The 23937-nt window shown below is 41.6% G+C and overlaps 1 protein-coding gene across 1 annotated transcript; it reads left to right on the top strand.

The window, feature by feature from the left end:
- The first annotated feature begins 3062 nt into the window (after window positions 1–3062).
- Window positions 3063–15399, top strand: LOC144509530 (anterior gradient protein 3-like). The gene is made up of 8 exons (XM_078238438.1): window positions 3063–3368; window positions 3548–3724; window positions 3877–3940; window positions 8843–8895; window positions 9038–9114; window positions 11963–12026; window positions 12137–12220; window positions 15159–15399. Exons 2-8 carry the CDS (start codon window positions 3577–3579, stop codon window positions 15206–15208), a joined length of 540 nt encoding a protein of 179 aa, XP_078094564.1. The 5' UTR covers window positions 3063–3368; window positions 3548–3576; the 3' UTR covers window positions 15209–15399.
- Window positions 15400–23937: the final 8538 nt, after the last annotated feature.

The following is a 23937-nucleotide window of genomic DNA, read 5'->3' as shown; positions in this document are numbered from 1 at the left end:
AAAACCCTTTCAAACAACAAAGGATGAATTGAGATTGAGCTGCAAAGGTGGCATCTTTCTGTGAGGGGGGTGGTGGGGGTGGTCGGGGGGGTGGGGGGGGTGGTGGGGGGGAGGATATGGTGGTCAGTCCACGGCCGGTAGTAAGTTATTATTAGAGAAACTACACAACGTCCATCCAGGGATGTCCAAGATGAAAATGTTGGCTCACAGCTATGTATGGTTGCCCAGGTCAGACATAGGCATAGAAAGCATGGTTAAACAGTACAGTCAGTGCCAGGAACAACACAATTTATTTGTCAGCAATCTCGGTGCAGCCTTGGGAATGGCCAGGTCACCCACCTCTGACAAAGGGTCATCAAGACTCAAAACGTTGGCTCTGTTCTCTCTCCACATATGCTGAGATTTTCCAGAATTCTCTGTTTTTGTATCAGATTCCAGCATCCACGGTATTTTGCTTTTATATCAGCCATGGATGATACTCCACATTGATTTTCTAGGCCCATTCTTGGGTACAATGTTCATACTTATAGTGGATACACACTCAAAATGAATAGACATCTATGAAATGAAGTCCATGACTTATTTTGCAACAGTGGAAAAGTTAAGACAAACCTTCGCCACCTATGGTTTGCCGGAGGTATTGATTTCAGACAATGGGACAGCATTTAACAACAAGGAATTCCAACATTTCATGTCATCAAATGGCATTAAGCCATACCACATGTGGAAACTGGAGAAGTGATCTGTACTGATTCACCTTTACAAGCTGAAAGCCCAATTTCTGAAAGTCAAACCAAATTTACCCCTGCTGTTGAGGGACCTCATGTTGAGCTGTGTCGTTCCCATGGGGAGAGAAAATCCCTTGGTAGACTGACTCTATAATGAACTTTGTTAAAGAATTCATTTATGATGTATACTTAAAATAGTTTAACTTCTGTTGGAATGTGTTAATAAGGGACTTGAAGAGGGAAAGATGTAGTAGCAAACTGCTTTAAGAGACAAGGTTTTCGAGGGTCATGTAACCAATTTTGCCAATCAGGTCAAAGCACTCAAATCCTGGGGCTGAGTGTGGACTCTCCAAGGCAGTCAGGATAGCTACACAGAATTAGCTAGGAGAATTATCTTGGATAATTCCAAGATCACGTTCCTTCTCAGCAGACTTTATGTTCTTTACCCTGTAGGGTGTAAGTATTTATAACATTGGTCCTGACTATGTGCATAACAGTACTTTTAACTAAGTTAAATGCCATTTACCAAACAGGGCACAGTTCTCCATCACATCCAGATCAGCTTAGAGTAGTTTATTTGCAGTTACAGTCCTAAAACTCACACAGATCTTCCATTCCTCTGCAAACTTACAGACTACTTCCAGGTCATGAATGAAAGTAATGCAAAGTAATTCCTCACAGAATGATCCCTCTGTAAATAACCATCAATAGCAAGTCTTCAAGTAGACCTAATAAATTTTCACCTAGGAGGATGCAGTCAGTTATTACTCTATTATAACAACTCACCTCCAATTCCACAATATTCTACATTGTAGAGTAGTCTATTATGAGATAGCTTTCTGAAATTCTAAGTATGTAGGGGTGGATTTTATGGGGACCGGATTACTTCACATTTGCTGAGCTAAAAGTCGGTCCAGATGTCACCGACATGTAATCTGGCTTCCCCACAGCAATAATATGCTGTGCATGGTATTAACTGGATCAGAGTGGGACTGCCGCCCTTCAGGGACAGAAAATCCAACCCTAGAGAGCTGCTGGCCAATCCAATTGTAAAACTCGTGAAGTGTATGTCATGTTTGACAAACCTGATGGAATATTTTGAGAAAATTAAGATGGGAGTTCAGTCCCTGTCTTTTTGTAAACTTTCAGAATGTACCTGATAAACTGCTGTGCAGATTAAACTAAAGTGTGGCAATATGGACAAAGAGGGGAATGAATTCCGACAGCAAAGGGTTAGAACAAATTGATGCTTCTTAGGCTTGGTGCAGTGGTTGCTGGAGTTCTACAGTGATCAGTATAGGGACCAGTGTTTTTATTATATATACATGATCTAGATTTAGGAAAAATTGGCTGATAATGCAAAAGTACAAAGTGTAGAAAACAAGCAGAAACATTGTGGGACTCTACTAGAGAATATATGCAGGCAATAAGCAGGTGAATGACATATACAATTTAGCAGAGAAATATGTGAGATCATATGCTTTACAAACATATATAGTGAACTGAAATATGCCTCAAATGGTATAGTTCCCAGTGTAGTTCAGGAACAAAAGAATTTAGATGCATAGATTAAATATCTTTAAAATTGGGTGAACAAATTAAAAATAAAGACAAATGAAATTTTAAATTTATATGGAGGAGTCACCAATTCAAGATAAACATTGGGAGGTCAAACTTAGAAGATACTTTTGCACGTGTGTGTGTTTTACAGGTCACTAAGGGAGTCCAAGTTGTTGGACTTCTTACAAATTTGTACTTTGGAGCTATGGACATTGAGGGTAGGAGCTTCAACTTTCTTTCAATCGCATGGCACATCAGGAAACTATCCCCCTCTTACTGCCTGCCATTAGCACGTGTTGGAAGGATTTGCAGGTTGTTAATCGTCCTGCTTGGTGGCATTGCAAGAAGAACCAAGACTGGAAGACCCCAATTTTTCAAAGGGCCCAACTTCAACTCATACAGCAACCGTCAAATAGCCATTGTGTGTACTAAAATCATGAAGAAAAAGGCAAAAGAATACACTGAAACCAGGCCTGAAGAAATGCATGATGTGCCCTGGTTGTTGACTTTAGAAACCATTATGTGAAAATAGAACATTTTGAAAAATGCTTTATTCAAAAAAGCACATAAACTTGATTTTCTGTCAAAGAAATCCATAAATATTGCAGAAGCAGTATTAGGGTGTTGCCATTATTCATTTAAAACCAGATCTGAAGTTGTGAATCAGCACAGTAGTCGATTGGAATGTAATTAAAACATATTAGCATGCTGTCTGTAAAACTTTCAGCCAATAGCAAAGAGACCAGTCAGCTTTCAGAGAAATCAACAGGTACTGATTTGTCTTGAAAAAATGTCACATTTTTAAAATAGTTCACTATCTCAATTTAAAATTGCCAAAATTATCCCCAGCAATCTTTACCTTGAACGTTCTGAGTTCAAAAAGTTCCAAAGTTAGAATTATTACTTACAGATAATCTAAGTAAAGTTCATTCTTCCTGCGTCCCCAAATTGGGGAGGGCGATTAAAGGATAGTGACCAATGGGGTGGCGAACATCAGGTATATATTTGGGAACATAACACTTCGGAATCACAGCACGGTGTGAACAGCGCCCGGCTCGGATTCGGCAGAACCTCTTACAGGTAAACAGGAGGTGCAACTTTTACTTTTGATTTTCACTAAGAAAGTTAAATCATTTTTGACAATCTCGAACACTCCCTAAACCTTATCTCTCTCTCTCTCTCTTTGGAATTATTGAGACGTGCATATATGCGTTGGTGAATTGTTGAAACGTATTATTTTGCTGATTCTGTGTCTCCAGTCCTCTGATTCAAATCGAATCCCACCAGGATGGCTGCCCTTTCGTTTTTCCTACTGGTGCTGCTGGCGGCTGTCTCAGGTTGTCTGGCAAGAGGTCCCGCCGGATCCAAGACTGTGAGCCCTCCATCTAAAAACGAGAGTGCAAACGAGAAGAAATGTCCTCCCAGTTTCTCCAGAGGTAAGGTGGCTGCAACTTTTCACAGTACTCCGGGTTACATTGTTTGATTGTGCTTTCCTATCAATGTGCAGTTTACTTGATTTGTGTTCTCCTCTCCCTCTTTCCCCCTGATGTGGTTTTTAGGTTAACGTTTGTATTTATTTTAATCTTAGGATGGGGAGATGACATTAATTGGGTTCAGACCTACGAGGAAGGACTGTTCAAATCAAGGAAGAGGTAATGCTGCCTTTTTAACCAAAAGCGCGCTCTCTAGTGTCTGTCGGTATTGTTCCTGCACCTGTCCACCTTGGAGTACAACACCGCTCTCCCCATTCCTAGCATTTGTTTAATATCCTATAGGATACTCACGCATACACATATCAGATTAGCTGGTAAACGCTGAATGGAAGAACTCCTGAGATGATCCATAGACAAATAGGATAACCTGCAGTGCATGCTTAGGGAAATCCGAGGAATGAAACTCAAAAACCTTGCAGTGCTTATTAATGGGGTGGATTCATAGCAGGAAAGGAACAGGCGATGCATACAGAGAGAGAGAGTAATTACACGAAATCTATATCAAGGAATGTTCAAGAGGTGGCCCTCCCACTTGAAACGATCATAGCTAAAACAGGAAATGAAATATCTCCGCCCTGCTTAAAAAAAACAGAATGATGAAGGGGGAGGGAAGGAGGAAATACATGGGTAAAAGTAATATGTGAAGTGTAGAGCTGTTCACTGTGTTCAGTCAGAGAAAGCTGTATGGTGAATTGCAAATGTCTGTTTTTTGTGTCACAAAGAATAATAGGTGTGAATTTAGGGTGGCACAGTGGTTAGCACTGCCTCAAGCACCAGGAACCCGGGTTCAATTCTGGCCTCAGTTTGCATATTCTCCCCATGTCTGCATGGGTTTCTCCTGGGGCTCCGGTTTCCTCCCACAGTCCAAAGATGTGCAGGTTAGGTTGATTGGCCATGCTAAATTGATCCTAGCATCAGGGAGATTAGGAGGGTAAATATGTGTGGTTGTGGGAATAAGTGGGATTGTAGTTGGTGCAGACTCAATGGGCCTAATGGTCTCCTTCTGCACTGTAGGGATTCTATGATACCACCTATGACAGTGTGCTTGGTAGAATGGATTGTATGTGGTTTATGCAAAGTGTAGATCAAAGTTGAAAAGCTCTTTTTAATTCTGTAATTTTATTTTCTTGAACTCTATCTACTGGGTGCTCACAATCCATAAAATATAAGAGCTGAAGGAAGTACTTTGCTCTGCTATTTAGCAAAATCCAATCTGATCGTCCACAATTTCCCATTTCCTTAGATACCTCTCTCTTGAAATATAATCAACAATTGAGTATGGACTGCTGCCTGGAATGTTAGACACTGTCCCCTCAGGGAGTGACAGTAACTGACAGATATCATTCCAGGATACATTCTCATGGCAGTATTGACAGATGAAGGAATGATTTGTAAGTTGCCTTGTGGCTAAGGAAAGGTCTATATGATGAAAAGACTCCCGGAAATCAGTAGACCTGGCCTGCATAGATTTGCAATGTTTTTTTTTAAAATCCACAATGTTTCAATTGCCATTCCAGGTCATTGATCCAAAATTTGTTGTTTGGTTTAGTCAATCAACCTGTTCATATTTTGTGTGTGTTTGTTAAAATCAAAAAAACATCTAGCTTAAGTTTTATGCTTTGGCCTCTGAGCTGTATTCATGAAGTCAGGTCATCCAACCAGCTAATACAATTCATTACCTTTATCTCTGTGCTCATTTCTTCACAGTAAGAAGTTTAACAACAGGTTAAAGTCCAACATGTTTATTTGGTAGCAAAAGCCACAAGTTTTGTGGCTTTTGCTACCAAATAAACCTGTTGGACTTTAACCCTGGTGTTAAACTTCTTACTGTGTTTACCCCAGTTCAACACCGGCATCTCCACCTCATTTCTTCAGGCAGACAACTCTTTTTTTTTTTTCCATTACATCAATGACTATATCAGTGTCGCTTCATGCTCTTATCTAGACCTGGAAAAATATATCAAGTTTGCTTCCAATTTCTACCCCTCTCTCCTTCACATGGTCCATCTCCAATGCTTCCCTTCCTTGATCTGTCTCCATTTCTGGTGATAGACTGACCACCAATATTCATTACAAGCCCATAGACTCCCACAGCTTCTCATACCTGGCTTCCTGTAAGGTCTCTATCCCATTCTGCCAGTTTCTTCACATCTATCCTGATGATACCACAATCAAAAACAGTGCTTCTGACATGTCCCCCTTCTTGACCGAGGGTTCCCCCCCCATACTGACAGTGAAGTCCAACACCAACTGGAGAAGCAGCATCTGATTAGGCATTTACAGCCTTCTGGACTCTACATTTATGTTCAACAGCTTCAGACTGTGAGCTTTACATTCCACCTTGAGCCTTTTTTTAAAAAAAATGTTGTTGCAATGTAACACACCTCTGCCACACCCCCCTACAAACAGAGCCTTCTGTCACTTGTTCTTATGTTTTGCTTTCATTGAACATTGATCTTTGTTCTGCTATCTTTATGCCACTATTAGCGGCTTGTATAGTCTTTAACACTTCCTTTGCTGGAAAAAAAAATCTTTTTCCAATGATTCCGAGCTCACATTTATCACTGACTTTCAAATTTGCTCCACCCCTCTTCAGTATAAAATCCATCCCTTTCTTTAACTCTGAGGAAGAGTTATACGGACTCAAAATTTTAACTATTCTTTCTCCAAAGGCTGGCAGATCTGCTTGACTTTTCCTAGCATTTTCTGTTTTTATTTAAACAAATGCAATTTGTTGCAGTAAGATCATAAGTTAATGGTGCAGAGGCTTGCTTTGGTGTTTAGCTATGCTCCTGGGCACACTAAACCCATTAGGAGTCTGTTCACGAATGGTGTACTCGGCTCATTATGGTCCTGACCTTCAGAAAAGAAAGGGACCACCTTATAGATGCATGGAGGCCATGTTGTTCCTGGCTGATCTCTCCTTGTTATAGGCCAATCTTTCTTGCTGCTATTCTCATTTATGGACCTCTCCAAAAGCCAAACCCTGAATGAGGATTTGAGTCACTGCCACTTTACACAACCAAAAGGGGCAGCACCATACAGGCTGTCTGCAGTCCGTTCTGGTTAATGTGACTGACATTCTACCTTTGACCCTGTCGCATTCCCACTGCATCATTCATAATGTGTCTGGACCACCTTTGGTACTTGAGTGAGATTAACTCTTACTTATTATGGTCAGCTTATTTGAGCACTGAGACAGGCAAGGCCTGATCAGCAGCTGTTCTGTACAGGGATAGCAATATACCCATGGTGCTGTCAGCATGTAACACATGACACACTGTAAATAATATATCATTTGACCAAGTGTTGGACTCCAGTAACCATTGATGCATCTTATAACCATGTTCCATCTAAATTCTCGGTGTACAAAGAGCATGACTTCACAACATGAACTCTCTCCTTCAGCTTCACCCCATTTCCATTTATTTTATTTCTTTTTGTTTCATCTCATTCATCTATTTTATCATCCTCCTTTTCAATCTCCATTCCAGCTCTCCTTCTTGCCCCTACCGTACCCGCCCCCCCCCCCCCCCCACTCCATTCTCATGGTATAAATCTCTGCTGATTCTCTTTGCTGTTAGCTCTGAGGAAGGGTCATCTAGACTCAAAAAATTGGCTCCATGCTGTCAGACCTGCTGAGATTTTCCAGCATTTTCTGTTTTTTGTCTCTTGGTGCACAGCTAGCTTGTCCCTGTAACATGGACATGCATGCACCTTTAAAGGAACATTTCTTGTGCCCAACTAGTTTGATTCCTGTGTGACACATTCCTGGTTGTGTGGCCACGCAGCTTGGAGACAACGTTGCACTTGTATCTCAAAGTCAATTAGAAATTTATTTCCCCTTTAAGGATATTACCTTGAGGCAAATAACAAGGAAGAATGGGCTCAATAATAGGGAGAGAATCACTGAGGAGCAAAACATATTTTTTTGGATAGTGTTTTCCAAACACATAATAAGAATTTGAAGTGATGTTCAGACCTACAAAAGATTACTCAGCTGATATTGACCCTGGAAATTGGCCTTGACCAATTGGACAATGCAAAGCCTATCCCAGTGTAGGTAATCATCAGAGGAAGGCCATTCAGCCCATCTTAATGAATCCTAATGTAACCCAATTAGATGATTGAATTTTTTCTTAAATGATTCCAGGAATTTTCCCCCACTTGTTGATCGCAGTTATGTGAAAAAGAATTTATTGATTATCAGTCACAAAATTACTGTTTGAGTTTGCATGTTTAATGCTATGTCTGCTGAGGCTCCTTGTTCTTTCAGATTCATCCTTAGTGATTTCATTAAAATTCATTGAGTCATTTCTTTCCTGCCTATTTGTAGCACTATATGGAATCATAGAATCCCATCGAGTCTGCACTAATCACAATCCCACCCAGGCCATAACCCCATGCATTTACCCTAGCTAGTTCCCCCTGAAACTCGGGGACAATTTAGCATGGCCAATCAACCCAACCTGCACATCTCTGGAATGTGGGAGGAAACCGGAGCACCCAGAGGAAACCCACGCTGACACAGGGAACCCATGCTGACACGGAGTGTGCAAACTCCACACAGATAGTGACCCAAGCTGGGAATTGAACCTGAGTACCTGACACTGTGAGACAGCAGTGCTTGCCACTGTGCTGCCCCATACACTTTATACTTTATTGAATGATATTGTATTGGCCTTCATTTGTCCAATCCAGTCTGTAATTTGAGTTGCAAATTCCAATTTGGTATAATTTGCAAACTTAATCTTTTTGTTTTGTGTTTCTGAATCCAGATTATTGATGTAACCATATACTGGGACAATCCAGTTGGTGGTTCATCCCTACCCTGGCATAATTCTCTAAAAATGGTTCATGTGCTTACTAGTAACCCAAATGTCTTGTAAGATAATAATAAATTGTTGGTTACATTATACTCAAATGTCACAATTCACTTGTGTAAAAACAAACATATTAGTGCATTTGAAAACACTCTTGTGAAAGGAAATTATTAAGCTTTTTAAATATTTATTTCATCAGATTTAAACAGTGAAATTAATCATAGTATTCCTATTTCAGCAATCGACCTTTAATGGTTATCCACCACCTGGACGAATGCCCATACAGTCAAGGTAAGTAATCACTAACAAACAATTTAAAATCCTATATTATAGTTAATTGAGCTTTAGAGTAAAATAGCTGCTGAGAATTTGCTTTATTTTGGAGCATTCACTATCTCTTCACCCATGCATTGTATTTTTTTCTCTAAAACAGCCCTGAAGAAAGCATTTGCTGATCATAAGGACATTCAGAAAATGGCAAAAGAGGACTTTGTTATGCTTAATCTTGTGGTAAGAGAGAAAATAAAATACTCAAAAGCACTTTATGCTACTGCACTGACCGAGGAAACTACTAGTGTTCTGGAGTTAATTATGAATTTGTGCTACTTTTGGGATTTGCATAAATTTTATTTATCCTACTTTTGTAGTTTAACTTGAAAATAATACTCCAGATTTTCCATACAGTTTGCCATTTTATATACCTCTAATGTGACCTCTGACATCTCCAAGTAAAAAAAAAATCAGTTCCCCAAATCTCTTATGGTGCATGCCTTTAACATTAGAGATCAGTCTTGTGGCTCTTTACAGTATCCCAGTGGGGTTTATTCATGAAGAGCAATAGTGGGCACAGTTTTTTCAAAATGGCAAACAGCTTGACCAGAATATGGTATAGTTTGACTATAGCATCGGTTGACTTGCATTTTACGTTTTGCCTTTTGATCTATTCATTGGTGCTCTGCAATGTGTTCAGTCTGCCAAGACCCCAAGCTTTTTAACTTCATACTGAACAATTTCAGAGCCGTTCATGTTCCTCATTTTTCTAGTGTGCAATATTTCACACTTATCTGCATTAAACTTCATCTATCACATTCCAGCCTGCTTATATATTTTGTTTAATATTGAGGCTACCTCCTTTGATCTCACCGGTTTGGTATCATCTGAATATTTAATTGACTTGCATTCGCAATCTCAATAAGCCCCTCCTTACTCTATCTCCACCACCACCCCTCCTCAAACAATTTATTATCCACACCCAAGTTCTTCCACAAATGCTCACAACTTTGTTCTTAGCTAGTTGGTTTTCATGAAGAGAACTTTTACAAATGCCTTAGAGGCCTTTTGGCTAAGATCAAGCCCAAGATGGGGTTCAATGCCTTATCTTGTCAGCATGGATCTTGTTTGTCTCTCTTGTGGGGACCATGAATTATATTCAATTTGGTTTTTGGAGCAAGCAAGGAATGGATTTGGGTTTGCCTGGTCCACTCTGAGCATTGGCTTTGTAACTTTAAGGATGGAGTTTTTTTTTAATGCCTCACAGAAATCTGAGCACCTTCCACTTAGGCTGCCTGTTGCTGAGAGGTTGTCAGTCAAGCAGGACTTTCCCCAATTAGTTTTGGTTAATTGCTGTTTTCCAGGTTGTCATTTTATAGATAATTCTCAAGTGCATTCTATTAACTGATTCTCAATTATACGAAATTACTGTCTGTTTTGCCATCCCTTTTGAAGAGAAGGATTGTATTAGCCAGTTTCCAATTTGCAAGAAATTCCCCAGTGACCATTAACTACCCACAATTGTTAATGATTCACAGTGCGCCTCTGCTCCCTTGGAAATTATTACCTTCTAACCCTGGAGATTTATTTTCCTTCTGCTCCTTCAGTTTGTGTAGGAATTTCTTTTCCATTAAAAAAAAATCATTGGTCTAACTTGCAGTACTTATCAAGGATGTTTTTCACCCATGAATACTTAAATGGAAGAATTTTAAATGTTTGCTATTTCATAATGGGAATATTTAAGTGACAAGAATTTGAGAATAGAAAATAAGGTTTTGTTGGACGTATTGTGTCCAAATGTTTAGTTCGGTACTTGTATAGGGTTTGAATGTGACACATAGTATGGTTGTGTTGGAATGTGCAAAATTACCCCAGATCGCAGCACAGAAGTAAGACAAACACATTTCTTTCAAAAAGTCAGACTATCAAGACACTATAATGCCAAAAGTGGTTCATGATGAGGTGGCAAAAACACATGTAACTGTTAAGTCACATTAGCAACATGAAGTGCCCATGAATCTCAGTATGGCCAGCAGTCAAACTGGAGTGGAAAAACTTGACGACCGTTCTCGTGAAAATGACAGAGCAATAGAAAACATGATTCACAGCGATACTAGCCTGCATTGCCAATGGAGCAAAAGTAAACTGTATGATGATTTAAAATGCCTACCTCAGACTTGGTCCCAGTTGTAAGAAAAACAGAAAGCAGTCCTCCTATCCCTCAACCCCCAGGTGCTCCATTCATACCAACTCATTACACCTTACTTTCCCCCCCCCCCCCCCCATTTTCCATGTCAACCCTTTACCCTTATACCCTCCATTGCATTCAACCAGTTAGCCACCATGGGCAACCTCAGAAACCAAGCTGAGATGAAATAAAATAAACATACAGACACCCACTGATAATGCTAGGATGTGGAAGCCATTAAGCCACACTAATCCTATAGTATTAACTTTCAGGCTTGCGTAAACAAACATGTATTGAAATTGCAAGCACCGAGTTTTCCTCAGCAGAGTCACAACCGCCTGGGTTTTTTCTTCAATTTAAAGGGCAGGAGATTTTGCTTGACTTTTTGACAGTTCCACAGAGCATATCCACTTTTTATTCAAATTTCCACTGTTAATAATCCCAAAAGGTTCCAAACATTAGAGCTTTTACTCAAATGTCTAAAGCCCATGAGTTGTTTTTTTCAAAAATTGCTTTTGAATCAAGGCAGCTGCACTTTGCTGCCACCCCCAGCAGAAAATAGTGGATGCCAGGTTCAGTGGTGGGATATCTGGGCTCTAGTGCCATTTTGGCTAAGGTCCAAAACACTCCCATTTCCATGAGAATTCAGATCTCATTCCATGGGTGCAACTATGTGGCTTCGCTGTGTGAATTTCAGTCAGCTAGGTCCTTTCAGGAATGAAAGAAAACAAAAGGGGAGGTACCTATTCATGCTATATCCCTTGCATGTACCCCAGCCAATAAGACGTGTTATCTAAATACAAGTTTATACATTGCATTCTTTCCTTTTAAATATGTACCTTGGTATTGTTTGCATTGCCAATAACTACAACTGCAACTAAATCATAATTTTCATTACAGTTTGAGACAACTGACAAAAACTTGTGGCCTGACAGTCAGTATGTTCCCAGGATAATCTTTGTCGGTAAGAATTTTAACTTTTTTGTGTGAGGGATGTAGTTATGTTGGTTAATATTCCCAGCCTTTAATACGTGTACTTGTAAGTATTGAGTGTTTTCTTTTCTTTGAATATAGATCCTTCCTTGACAGTGAGAGCAGATATCAGAGGGAAGTATGATAATCGTTTGTACACTTATGAGGCTGGTGACATTGAACTCTGTAAGTCCAAGTTATTTCTTTTAAACTACTGGAAATATTTGTCACATTTCTTAATGGCTTGAATACTTGCCCGCCAACTCCAGCAGCACCAATACCAAATTGCACTCGAATGAGTATTGAGTGGCAAAAGGTGGAGCTTCCTACCTCACTCAGGAGGAAATCCTGCCTTGGAGTGCTGCCAGCCAATCAGATTGGCTAGGACTTCTCCAGTCCTTCCAGGCACAGGGCTGCAAAGACCAGAAGAGACTCTCCAGGGGACTGCTTGGAGGATGGGTAAAGCGCAGAAGTCCCAGAGTGGGGTTTGTGAGGTCACTTGGGGGCAATATTGGCATCAGGGGATAGACCTACGTGGGGAGGGAGGCCTAGAGATCACCAGGTCCTCAGTCCGAAGGGGTCCCTTTTTCACCAGAGATCAAACTTTGTCTTTTTCCACCCTCCTGCCCTCATTCACCCACCAGCCCTATAATTTGAGTTCTGGGAAGGAAACGGCCCTTAAGTGCCCCTGCCTGCTTCAGCATAAAATCACAACCAGATTGGACAGGCAGGAACCCAGAGAGAATTCCCGTCCAAAAAACCTGCTGGGGGAGGACATAAAATTCTGGCCAGTGTTTTACATAAACAAAGTACTACACCTGCTGTAGATCTGAAACTGAAATCTGGAAATACACAGGTTAGGCTTCCTCCTGAAGAGAGAAACAGTGTTAACACTTCAGGTTGAACTTTCATCAGAACTGGAAAAAATCAAAATACAATGGGGTATAAGAAACAGCAAGGTGAAGGTAGAAAATGAACAAAAGGGAAGGTCTGTATTGATTGGAACATAGGGGGGATTAAATGACAAGAGTTGGTGATGCAGTGCCAATGGCCAAGTAAAGAAACAAAAGATGTGTAGACATGACATGCCTGAAAGCAAAAACAAGGAAAAAGGGCACAACTGAAACCTGCAAAAAAATGAAGCAAAATGGCTGACTGCTCAGTGAGACATTTTTCAGTGCACAAGTAGGACCCTGAGCTTCTGATTGTCCATTATTTTAATTCTCCACCTTACGTTCAAGCTAACCCCTCTGTCTTCCATTGAAACTCAGGAGCAGGAATCCTAGATGAATCTGTGTAAACTCAAAGAACATTATCTTGTCTTTCGATAAAGCACTCTGCAGTCTTCCACAATGTTGAGATTGTAATCTCTGGCCCCATTTTGGTTCAACCAGTGATGATAAATTGCTGTAACTCCTACTCGAAGTGCCGATTCAGGGTCATGTAGAATTGGTCTCAGTTCTAACATCTCCACAGTTGAATAATCTGGTTGTAGCAGCTTTTTGTTTGCCTGTGGAATCATAGCCAAATGGTTAAAAAAAGGACATGAAATTGCTGGGTACATACTTGTGATCTCCTGATGCCCATTTCCAGCAGGCAAGACGCCAAGCCAGGAGTACACATCAGGAACATTAATTTTTTAGACCTCCCTCATTGGTAAATTTAAGCAGTGTGTTACTTGACAAATGCTCAGTGCTTTCGAATCACATTTTTTCTTTGCTTGTAGAGCTCCCTGAGAAAATTGCATTATTATTTAATTGACCTTCGGAGGTCTGGGTTTTGAACAGATACTTAACATTTCAGAATTTGTAATTTCTTGCTGATAACTGTTGAAAGCTATTCAACTGTTCATTTTTACTTAAACTTGTGGTCCATCTATAGTTGCACTATTTCAGTTGTTGAGATTAAAGAAACTGGTGCTATTTTTATTAGAGCAGAGCAGGTAAGAGGAGCTCTGATAATGAAACGTTGAAGGGTTTTGATGAGTGCAAAAGGAAAAAAATATTTCACTTGGTCAGGAATTGGAAGTATGAATTTATCAAAGGGCACCCAAAGAAGGAAACCAAAAGAAGTTTGTTTTGTCAAGCTTATTAGAACACGAAATGCACTGTCAGAAACCATGGTTGAAGGAGAATCTGTTTTTTTAGAATGGCTACTAAGGTCAGTGAAAATAAAGGATAAACCGGCATAGATCTAATAGGTTGAATGGCCGTCTCCTATGTTGTAAAATTCCATGATTTGGCTTCAAAATAACGAAAGGGAAAGCTAAAACATTGGCCCTAAGGATGGCATTGTGGCCCAATGGTTAGCACTGCTGCCTCAGTGCCAGGGACCCAGGTTCAATTCCCAGCTTGGGTCACTGTCTGTGCGGAGCTTGCATGTTCTTCCCATGTCTGCGTGGGTTTCCTCCGGGTACTTGGGTTTCCTCCCACACTCCAAAGATGTGTGGGTTAGGTTGATTGGCCATGCTAAATTGTCCCCTAGTGTCAGGGGGAATTAGTGGAATAGATATGAGGGGTTGCAGGAATAAGGCCTGGGTGGAACTATGGTCATGCACGCTCGATGGGCCGAATGGCCTCCATCTGCACTGTAGGGATTCTGTGCTGGTTAGTTGCATTAGCCATACTAAATTCTCCCTCAGTATATCTGAATAGGCACCAGAATGTAGGACTAGGGAATTTTCACAGCTTAATGTAAACCTATTTGTGATTAATAAATTAACTTCAACTAATGCTACAACATCAGATTCCCAGGCGTTGAGAACGGGTTTGGAAATAGAGCTCCATTTTCATTCAAATTCATTACTAACTATGACCAACCTCTTAGTTAAACTACAAAGTGTAGCTAAACAATATTAAGAGTACCTGATCCTGGTGGGAGAATTATCCCATTATATTGCATTCATTTCATCAAAGACAATAACAGATCATAGCTCTCAAACACCCTTCAAACTCAGATGCTGATGGCATAGTGGCTGGTATGTTGTGTATTCGAAATGGCAAACTGTAACCAATGTCCGTGTGTGCGTGATTACAGACAGAGAATCCAATAAATCTGCCACAGGCAGAAATGTTACATTTAATTTGTGCATCATACCTGAATAACATATTTTCCCTTTCTTTAGTGGCTACAAACATGAAGGCAGCCAAAGTACTGTTGAAACATGAATTATAAGAGCTTGGCGTCCCATAAGCTTTATTAGTTACATTTCTGTGCAACACTTGTAACCATAACATTCTGTAGAGTCATTGCATGTCTCTGTCCTAGTATTGTGTTATGTGCAAAAAAAGTGTAAATAACATTCTCTCAATATTGGGCATTTCAACTTGTAAGCAATGACGTTTTAATAAATCCTTTTGATACAACGTGCATTGTCTACAATTATTAAGTTGATGGACTTTATGCAGCTTTATGATACCATCTGAAAGTAACCTGCATTTATGTAGCACCTTTCACAACCTCCGGATGTCACAAAACACTTTACAGCAAATAAAGTACTTTTGAACTGTAGTCAATGTTTTATCATATGCCTCATTGAACATTAATCCTTGGTGAGTTAACAAGTAATACTTTATGACATGTGAACTTTATAATGGAGAGTACATTGGTTGATTACATTTTTTTTACTAGTTAATTATCAAACATGATATTGCCAATAAAAACTTGTAATTCTGAGCAGAATAAACCTATTCCTCTTAGCAGGTACAATACCATGCAGTTATAATATATGGGATGCTTTAGTTTAAAACATTTCACTATGTGGCACTTATTGGTGTTTTCAATCAGATTATCTTCTATTTGCAAGTGAATAACCTAAATTATGAAGCAAAAGAAATATGTATCTCAATTTACTTAATCTCATATAAAGCCAGTTTAGAGAAAATGGATGTCAAGTAATGAGGAGTGTGATTAGTGACTTTCTTTATCGTTTCAAATAGTGGTGTAACAGCAAATTGGCTTCCAGGTGTTGCAAAAGCATAATGTTATGATCCTTATGCAGATGGACAAATCATAAGAACCAACTTTACCAAATAACCCCAATGAAAATATTTCCCCTTTTTTATATTTTTTACTTTAATAATGAAACCAGAATCAACATAAATTAAGCATCAATAAACAGACAAATCATGGTCAGTATAAATAACACACTAAATAGCAACTACAACAAAGATTTATCAGGCAGCCTACTCCACCTATATGATATGGTTAAACTTCAAACAAAATTATCCTCCAGACTTTTAACTTCTTCAGACACAATTCCAGCTCTTTTTCTTCAAGTACTCAGCCACAGATTTTCTTCCGACAGCAACTCCCACTCAAATTGAGTTCCACAGATAAAATTTTATCAAACTTATCCAGAAATTTCTCAGCTCTTCTCCCATTGGTGTTCATTACTTGGATCCAGGAATCACCTTTATCCAACACACCAGTAACAATCTTGTGCACTGTACAGCACATACTGGTCATTGAATTCCTTTTAAAGGAATGGAAACAACAGCAGCAAACTTATTTTTGCTAATGTGGATTGTAGATCCAGTCTGCCTACCTTCCTTCTCCACTATGTCTCCACTTTGATCTCTAGCCACTTGGGTCTGTAGTCGGGCATTTCTGAAACATTGTCTTTCTGAACTAGTCATCCAGGAGGAGCCCCAGAAACCCATTTGGTCTTTGCTGTTGGTTTTGTCAAGCCTCGCTTACCTCAGAATGGATTGCCACTTCCCCCCTCTTCAACTGACCCACACCAACTCTTCACATGAACATCTAGATAGACACATGAACAGACTGGGAATAGAGGGATACAAAGAATGGTCTAGTGGGCACATGAACAGCGCAGGCTTGGAGGGCCGAAGGGCCTGTTCCTGTGCTCTATTGTTCTTTGTTCACAGAATAGTGCCACCTCCACCCCACCAGGCACCATCCCACCAAAGCTTTCTTTGCAACATTTCCAAAATATAGCAAGTCCTTGACATCATAAACATTTTGACAGATAGATTCTGGCCGACTGTGCACTTGACATTTTTTTGTTGTATTTAAATGTCAGGTGGAACTTAGTTGTGACCTCCTGGCTCCTGAGCTAGGTCAGGAAGGCAGCACAAATCTAGCATAGGTCTCCAGTAACCAGCCAAACATGGTCACACTTCAGATGGCCAATTACCAGAAGTCATTGTGCAGGATGCCCGATGAAGGAATGTCACAAATCTGCTGACACCAGTGCGGTTGAGACGCCATTTTTAAAAGGCATCCAAAGCAGTACTCCAAATACTGAAGGATCTTGTAACTGAAAGCACCTGTGAATGGAAAAGGGGCTGTGTTAGCAAGGACAGAAGTGTAGAAAACAAAGTGTGCAGATTCATGAAGCTCTCTTGATGAATAAGGAATTATAAAGAGAAATGTGTTGTTGGCTTAAATGTATCCCCTGAAGTGATGTTGCAGAGTGCTTATGGCATAGGCCCAAGGTTCAGCATCTTGTTGAGATCCTCCAGATAGTGCGAGATCACAAAGGGATTCTTTCCCTGTCAGCTGGCTGAAGAAGGCCAATATGACCAAAGAGGCCAGGCCAGAGGTGGACAGTTAGGGAGATATCAACAGCGTGATTGGATGCTGTTTATTTTTTAGCATGTGCAGTAATTACCAAGCCAGGCATAAGCTTTCATAGAGGCTAAATGGAGCTCTCAGAGCCCTCCACTGAATTTTGTCGGGGGCAGTTTTCAATGATGTGAGTCATTGATTGGGGTGTACCACAGCTGCAGTCTAGGTTCCCTGCAAGGCTCCACCTGTGTTAAGTTGTTGCACAAAGGCTTTGGCTAGTGCGGAAACAGTTGAGGAGAGCTCAATGTTGGCATGGCAGGTTGAAGCCGGGTGGGCAGGCTATGGCCTCTGTGATGGGGAAATGGTTTTGAATGGTGGCATGTTCATTCCATTCCTGCTGCCTTAGGGCCACTGCTGTTATTCCTGTTACTATTGGGTGCGGTATAGGAACAGGATAAATGCTGTACTCCAGACCACAAGGCTGAGTCTGAATGAATGCAGTACCAACTCTGGATGAAGGGTGGGAGGGGATGGTGGAGTCACTCAATTTGCAGGCTATTGGTCAGACCATCAGGCATGTCCTCACTGACTGCTTCAGAATTATTGGATGCATTTGAGTTCCCACTCTCCTCCTCATGTACCTCACTTAAGAGTGCAGGCATGAGGGAGATGTAGATACATGCACCCATTATTAGACCAGCATAGAGGGCATTTCACCTGATACATCTGGAGTCTAATTCACTGTTCACTTGTGCTTGCAAGACAAGAGGACTCACAAAAGGAGGAAGCAGATGAAGGCTGATGGAGGGGTTTCTGATATCCCTCCTCTGATCCCTGTTGAGATAGAACTGGCTGGGAAACAGGGTGGTCAGTTGCTCTAAAAATGCAGAAATTGGATTGGCTGGCATGGAGAGTGAGGACCATGAGCACTTAGTGACGAGATCATACTGGAAAGGGAGAGTCCTAAAACCATGGTTGGTATTTGAGAGATTATTATCTCTGGACCTAATTTGTGTGTGCCTTTCCTTGGCTGGAATACTGCAAGAGGATGTGCAAGAGGAACGCCCAAGAGTACCTCAAGCCATCACTCTGATAATGAAAGTGGTCCAGTCTCAGAGGATGCACACCACATCATTCCCCTGCTGCAACCACCAGCCTACCTCAAAGTCATCTGCAGATGCTTGATACCTCACCACAACACTTGCAAACATTTTAAGAAGGGCATCACTTATCACTAGGCTTTCTTTGCCATTGCAAGTATGTTGCATTAAACTTTGTTTGGTCTCAGTATTGTGTGCTACAGTCATTGCGGGTTTTCTGATGTTGGGCAGGGAAAGAGTAGGAGCACTCATCAGTAGTTGGGCAACAGGCATAATGTTTTCCTCTTTCTGTGCATGTGAGCATTAGCTCTCCTGAGCTGAAAGATCTATGTGAGGTTTGGAGTTGAATTATATTTGACTTCAATAGCCATAGAGGAAGATTTTTTTCCAGCTGACCTTCAATGAATGTCAGGGCATTGGAATCATTGAAGGTGAGGCTGTTTTTCACCTCCCTCGCATTGAGCTTGATCTCTCTGGTATCTGCATCATGTAGAAGGTCCTCCTTCATGAACTGCAATATCCTTCCTATCATCTTTGTCTGTTGAGGCTTGTACGTTCTCTTCCTCATCCAAGTTTAAATCTTCCGCCCTCACTCTTCGCATGACCAGTTTGTGTAGGGTGCAACATACCACAACAATTCATAAGACTGATCACATTGTACTGAAGTGCTTCCCCTGTGCAGTCCAGACAACGGAAATGTATCTTGAGTAGACCATTAACCTACTTGATGATGAGCCTTGTGAAGCTATGGCTAGATTTATATCTTGTTTCTGTATCAGTGTGAGAATTCCTTATGGGCTTCATGAACCAGGCCCAGAGAGAGTATCCTCAATCCCCAAGGATCCATCTATTTCATGATTGCCATGGAGTGAATGTGTGTGACACCTGTGAGTGTTGAAATATGTAAGTATCATGGCTGCTGCCTGGATAACTGGCACACATCTGCAGAAAGTGTTTTTGATTGTCATACACAATCTAAATGTTTAACCAAGAGAACACCTTTATGCTGATGAATGCAGCCAGTTGGCCTGAGGGTACTTTAATGGTTACATGTGTGCAATCGATCACACTTTGCACTTGCAAACAACCAGCCAGGGCCATGAACCTCTTGGACTGCTCTGCCTGTCTGTCCATCTGGTGTTTAATGAAATCACCAAATCTCTTGAAGAGAGTGCTGTTGACCTCTTGTATGCAGAGGTGAGTGGCTGCCTGTGCAATCCAGCTGAACCCTGGAATGAACCTTTGGAGTGGAGGTTTGGTGCTGCTGTTATTTTCAGTGTCACTGGCATTGGATTACCAATGTACTTCCTTGAGCACAGGTTAGGTTGTATAAGTTGGTCACTGAACCCTGAGAGAGCACAGTCTCTTCTGGCACTGCCTCTCTGCCATTTGCAGATTGGTCAGTTTAATTTGGCTGACTCTGGGGTGTGCCGGACAACTTCACCTGCCTCTCCCCTGCTGCCTGCCCATTTGGCCTTGTGCTGCGTCCTGTGGCTGCTATTGGGGAGGGTGTGTGAGGGTGGAGACTGTTGTGGTGCCTCCGCAGCACTATCTTCAATCTCATTGCATATTCCTTCAAGCACCAGTGCATCGAACATGATGGATGTTTAACGCTCATTGTTAATCCTTCCAAACTGATGACACACTGACCTGGTTGTGTGCTGCATCTAAGAGGTGGACCTCTGCTCCTCCAGTGAGTAGGGTCATTTTACCACAGCACATCATGTCTCCTCTAATTTTACCCACTGTCCTCAACTACGGTTACTGAATTTCTTTGAAGCCTTTTGTAGAAATGAACTTGCATGTATTCTCGGAATTACAATTTTCCTGTAAACAAGAATTTGTTTGACTGCAGTTTGATTCACTTCCTTTCAATCTTCTTATAAGATCCTCTTTTTCATTTTATGTTTGTTTCACGTCCTTTAAGATGTTGTACTGCAGTTTTGTGTTCATGAATAATGTGCTAAAACTGCCTACACATTTTGTCCAAATGCTGATCCTCCTGTTGAAATTTCTGTGCTTGCTGACAGCATTATTCTTCACATAGCTGGCATTCAAGACTTAAGTTTTCCTTTTCAGAAACCAGATTGTCTTCGGTTTCTTTTTGATGTGTAAAGTTTCTCAGCTTATGCTATAAATGTTCCAATTCTTGTTCCATTTTATAAGTTATGCTTATTTTTCAGTTTTGTATTCCTCATGTTGCCTTTTAGATTCTTTCAATGAATTTCCATTCCTCTTCCTGAGTAGTCGATCTAGACACAGTAAGGAGATTCGCATTCTAATCAGTATTCTGTAACTTGATTTTGTGTCTCTGTGCCCTGTTTGAGAGCAGATTTCCACTCCTTCTGACGAAGGAGCAGCGCTCCAAAAGCTAGTGGCGTTTGCTACCAAATAAACCTGTTGGACTTTAACCTGGTGTTGTTAGACTCCTTACTGTGTTTATCCCAGTCCAACGCCGGCATTTCCACATCATGACTAGTCGATCTAGAGCAGGGGTCTCCAAACTACGGCCCACGGGCCACATCCGGCCCGCAGAGGGCTAACATCTGGCCCGCAGCCAGTGGGGCGTGACGGGATTCCCGCTGCCAAAAACACGCCCGCGTCCGGAACCCCACCACTGACTCAGGATCCGGATGCGGGGACGGGAGCCACAGGCCGGATATTTGCTGCCGCTCCGCACAGCGTCTGATGGATCCATGGGAATCCCCGCCCTCTTTACCGGCCTATTGTCCAATCAGAGCTGCCGTCCTGTGACTGACAGTTCATTAAACGAATCAGCAATTGAGACATCTGTTATCCAATTGCCGCTCTGCATTGACTGAGTGACAGCTGCTTTATCCAATCCGTAAGCTCCATCTGTCTGAAATGAGCGAGAACAATGACAATGATGGCGGCAATTCAGACCAATTCAGTTATGGAAGGAAAAAAGAAAAGAAAAGTGGACAGTGAGTGCCGCCTGTTTAATGAAGAACGGGGTGTAAAGTACTTCTTTGTACAAGCAGGTGATAAAGCCTTGTGTGCCATATGCAACAAAACTGTTGCAGTTTTGACAGAGTACAATGTACGTCAGCACTGAGACCAAACATGAACCAAGTTATTCCCAATTCACAGGAACACAGCGTTCAGAAAAATTTGAATCAATGCAATGCAGGTTGCTTTCCCAACAAGATTATTTTACGCGAAGATAACTGAAAATGAAGCTTTAACCAGGGCCAGTTACAAACTAGCTTATGTGTTGGCTAAAAGAGGAAAGCCATTCACCGATGGAGATCTCATCAAAGAGTGTATAATGGAAGCAGTGGAAGAGTTATGCCTAGGAAAAGCAAATCTGTTCAAAATCATCAGTCTTGCGCCAAATATTGTTGCTCGTAGAATTGAGGATATAGGAAGCAATATATTTCATCAAATTGCAGACAAAGCAAGAAATTTTCAGTTGTATTCCCTCGCACCTGATGAATCGACTGATGTGTGTGACACATCACAATCCCTAGTATTCATCCGTGGCATCGACAGTGAATTTAATGTGACACAAGAATTAGCATCAGTGCATAGCATGCTCAGCACAGTAACTGGAGAAGACATCTTCAAAGAATTGCAAAAAACTGTGTAGAATATAACCTGGAGTGGAATAAACTGCAATGCGTGACAATTGATGGAAGAAAGAACATGTCTGGGGTGAAGAAAGGTTTGGTTGGACAAATCACAAAAGCTTGTGAGGTTGGTGGATTCTCAAAGCCCATGTTTCTGCATTGCATTATCCATCAACAAGCATTGTGGATATGTCTTGCGTTCTGAAAGCTGTTGTTTCAACAGCGAATTTCATTCGATCTCACGGGCTTAATCATCGCCAGTTCATTTATAAAACTAATTTTTTTTCTTTGGCCCCCGAAAATGTGTAAAATATACAATGTAGCCCTCGTACTGAAAAGTTTGGAGACCCCTGATCTAGAGGATCTCTTCAACCAGTTTTGTGCAAATCTTCTTCAGATGGTTCTTCAATTTAGCAACTTGCTCATGTGTAGATTAAGTGGTGTTAGAATATTCTTTTATTCTGAAACAAAAGTTTTGAGATCTCACTCAGAGAATGTTCAATTCCAGCTACAAGTGCAGATTCTTACTGCTGTCTTTCAACTTAAACTGATTAAACATGCTGGCCACATTCTTTTTAGTTCTGCGGGAAATACCAGTTTAATTCTGCTGTGCAAGCTGTCCATTTCTCTGCCAGATAAAGTCCTCTTTAACTGTTTTAAGCTCATTGAGTTCATTTTATACTGGGCTAGAAAGGCTTGATAACCTTTTTAATTTCGCTTATGAATTCTATTGATCCCTTTTTGCTTTATTTTTTTTTCACTGCGTTCAAGCTTTTGCCAATTCAGTTTCAGCAACTGCTGCTGCTTCTTCTTTCTGGAGTTCACATTTTCATTCAAGAACAATTTTTTTTCTCTGTCGCTCTGCAGCTTTAATACCGGTCAATTTTCTTTTAAAGCATGCTCCTTCAATTTTTCATCACTTGCTTTGAGGTCTGTTGCTACCTGCTTTAAGAAGTCTAACAACAACAGGTTTATTTGGTAGCAAAAGCCACTGGCTTTCGGAACAGGCTGTTCCTTCATCAGGTGGGTGGGAGTTCTGATCACAAACAGGGCACAAAGACACAAACTCAATCTACATGAATAATGATTGGAATGTGAGTCTTTACAGCTAATCAAGTCTTAAAGGTACAGACAATGTGAGTGGGGGAGCATTAAGCACAGGTTAAAGAGAAGAGGTTAAAGAAGGAAGAGGGAGGGGAGAGGGAGCGAAGAGGGAGGGGGGAAAGAGGGAGGGGGAAAAGGTTAGAGGGGGAGAGAGGGGGGAAAAACGAAGAAGGGGAAAGGGAGGGGGGAAACGGAGGGGGAGGGGGGAAACGGAGGGGAGGGGAAATGGAGGGGGAGGAGGAGAGGGAAAGGGGGGAAGAGGGGTGAAGGGGGTTAGGGGAACGTGGGGGGAAAGGAGGGGAGGGGAAAGGGAGGGGGAAAGGGGGGGGGAGGGGAAAGGGGGGGGGAAGGGGGAGGGGGAGAAAGGGGGGGAAGGGGGAGGGGGGGGAGGGGGAAAGGGGGGAGGGGGAGAAGGGGGAGGGGGGAGGGGGGAGGGGAGGGGAGGGGGGGAAGGGGGAGGGGAGGGGGAAGGGGGAAGGGGGGAGGGGGGAAGGGGGGGGGGGAAGGGAGGGAAGGGGGAGGGGGTGGGGGAGTGGGGAGGGGGAAGGGAGGGGATGAAGGGGTGTTGGGGAAGGGGAGG

The sequence above is a fragment of the Mustelus asterias genome, chromosome 2, assembly GCF_964213995.1.
Source record: "Mustelus asterias chromosome 2, sMusAst1.hap1.1, whole genome shotgun sequence".
Taxonomy (NCBI): Eukaryota; Metazoa; Chordata; class Chondrichthyes; order Carcharhiniformes; family Triakidae; genus Mustelus; species Mustelus asterias.
This window is presented reverse-complemented; position numbering and strand designations above follow the sequence as displayed.

Bases quoted from the DNA above. Each gene is read 5' to 3' on its own strand.
- LOC144509530 (XM_078238438.1), top strand. From the start codon at position 3,577: ATGGCTGCCCTTTCGTTTTTCCTACTGGTGCTGCTGGCGGCTGTCTCA. The intron at 3,941-8,842 runs GTAATGCTGCCT...TTCCTATTTCAG, and splicing joins CTGTTCAAATCAAGGAAGAG to CAATCGACCTTTAATGGTTA. The intron at 9,115-11,962 runs GTAAGAGAGAAA...TTTTCATTACAG, and splicing joins TTGTTATGCTTAATCTTGTG to TTTGAGACAACTGACAAAAA.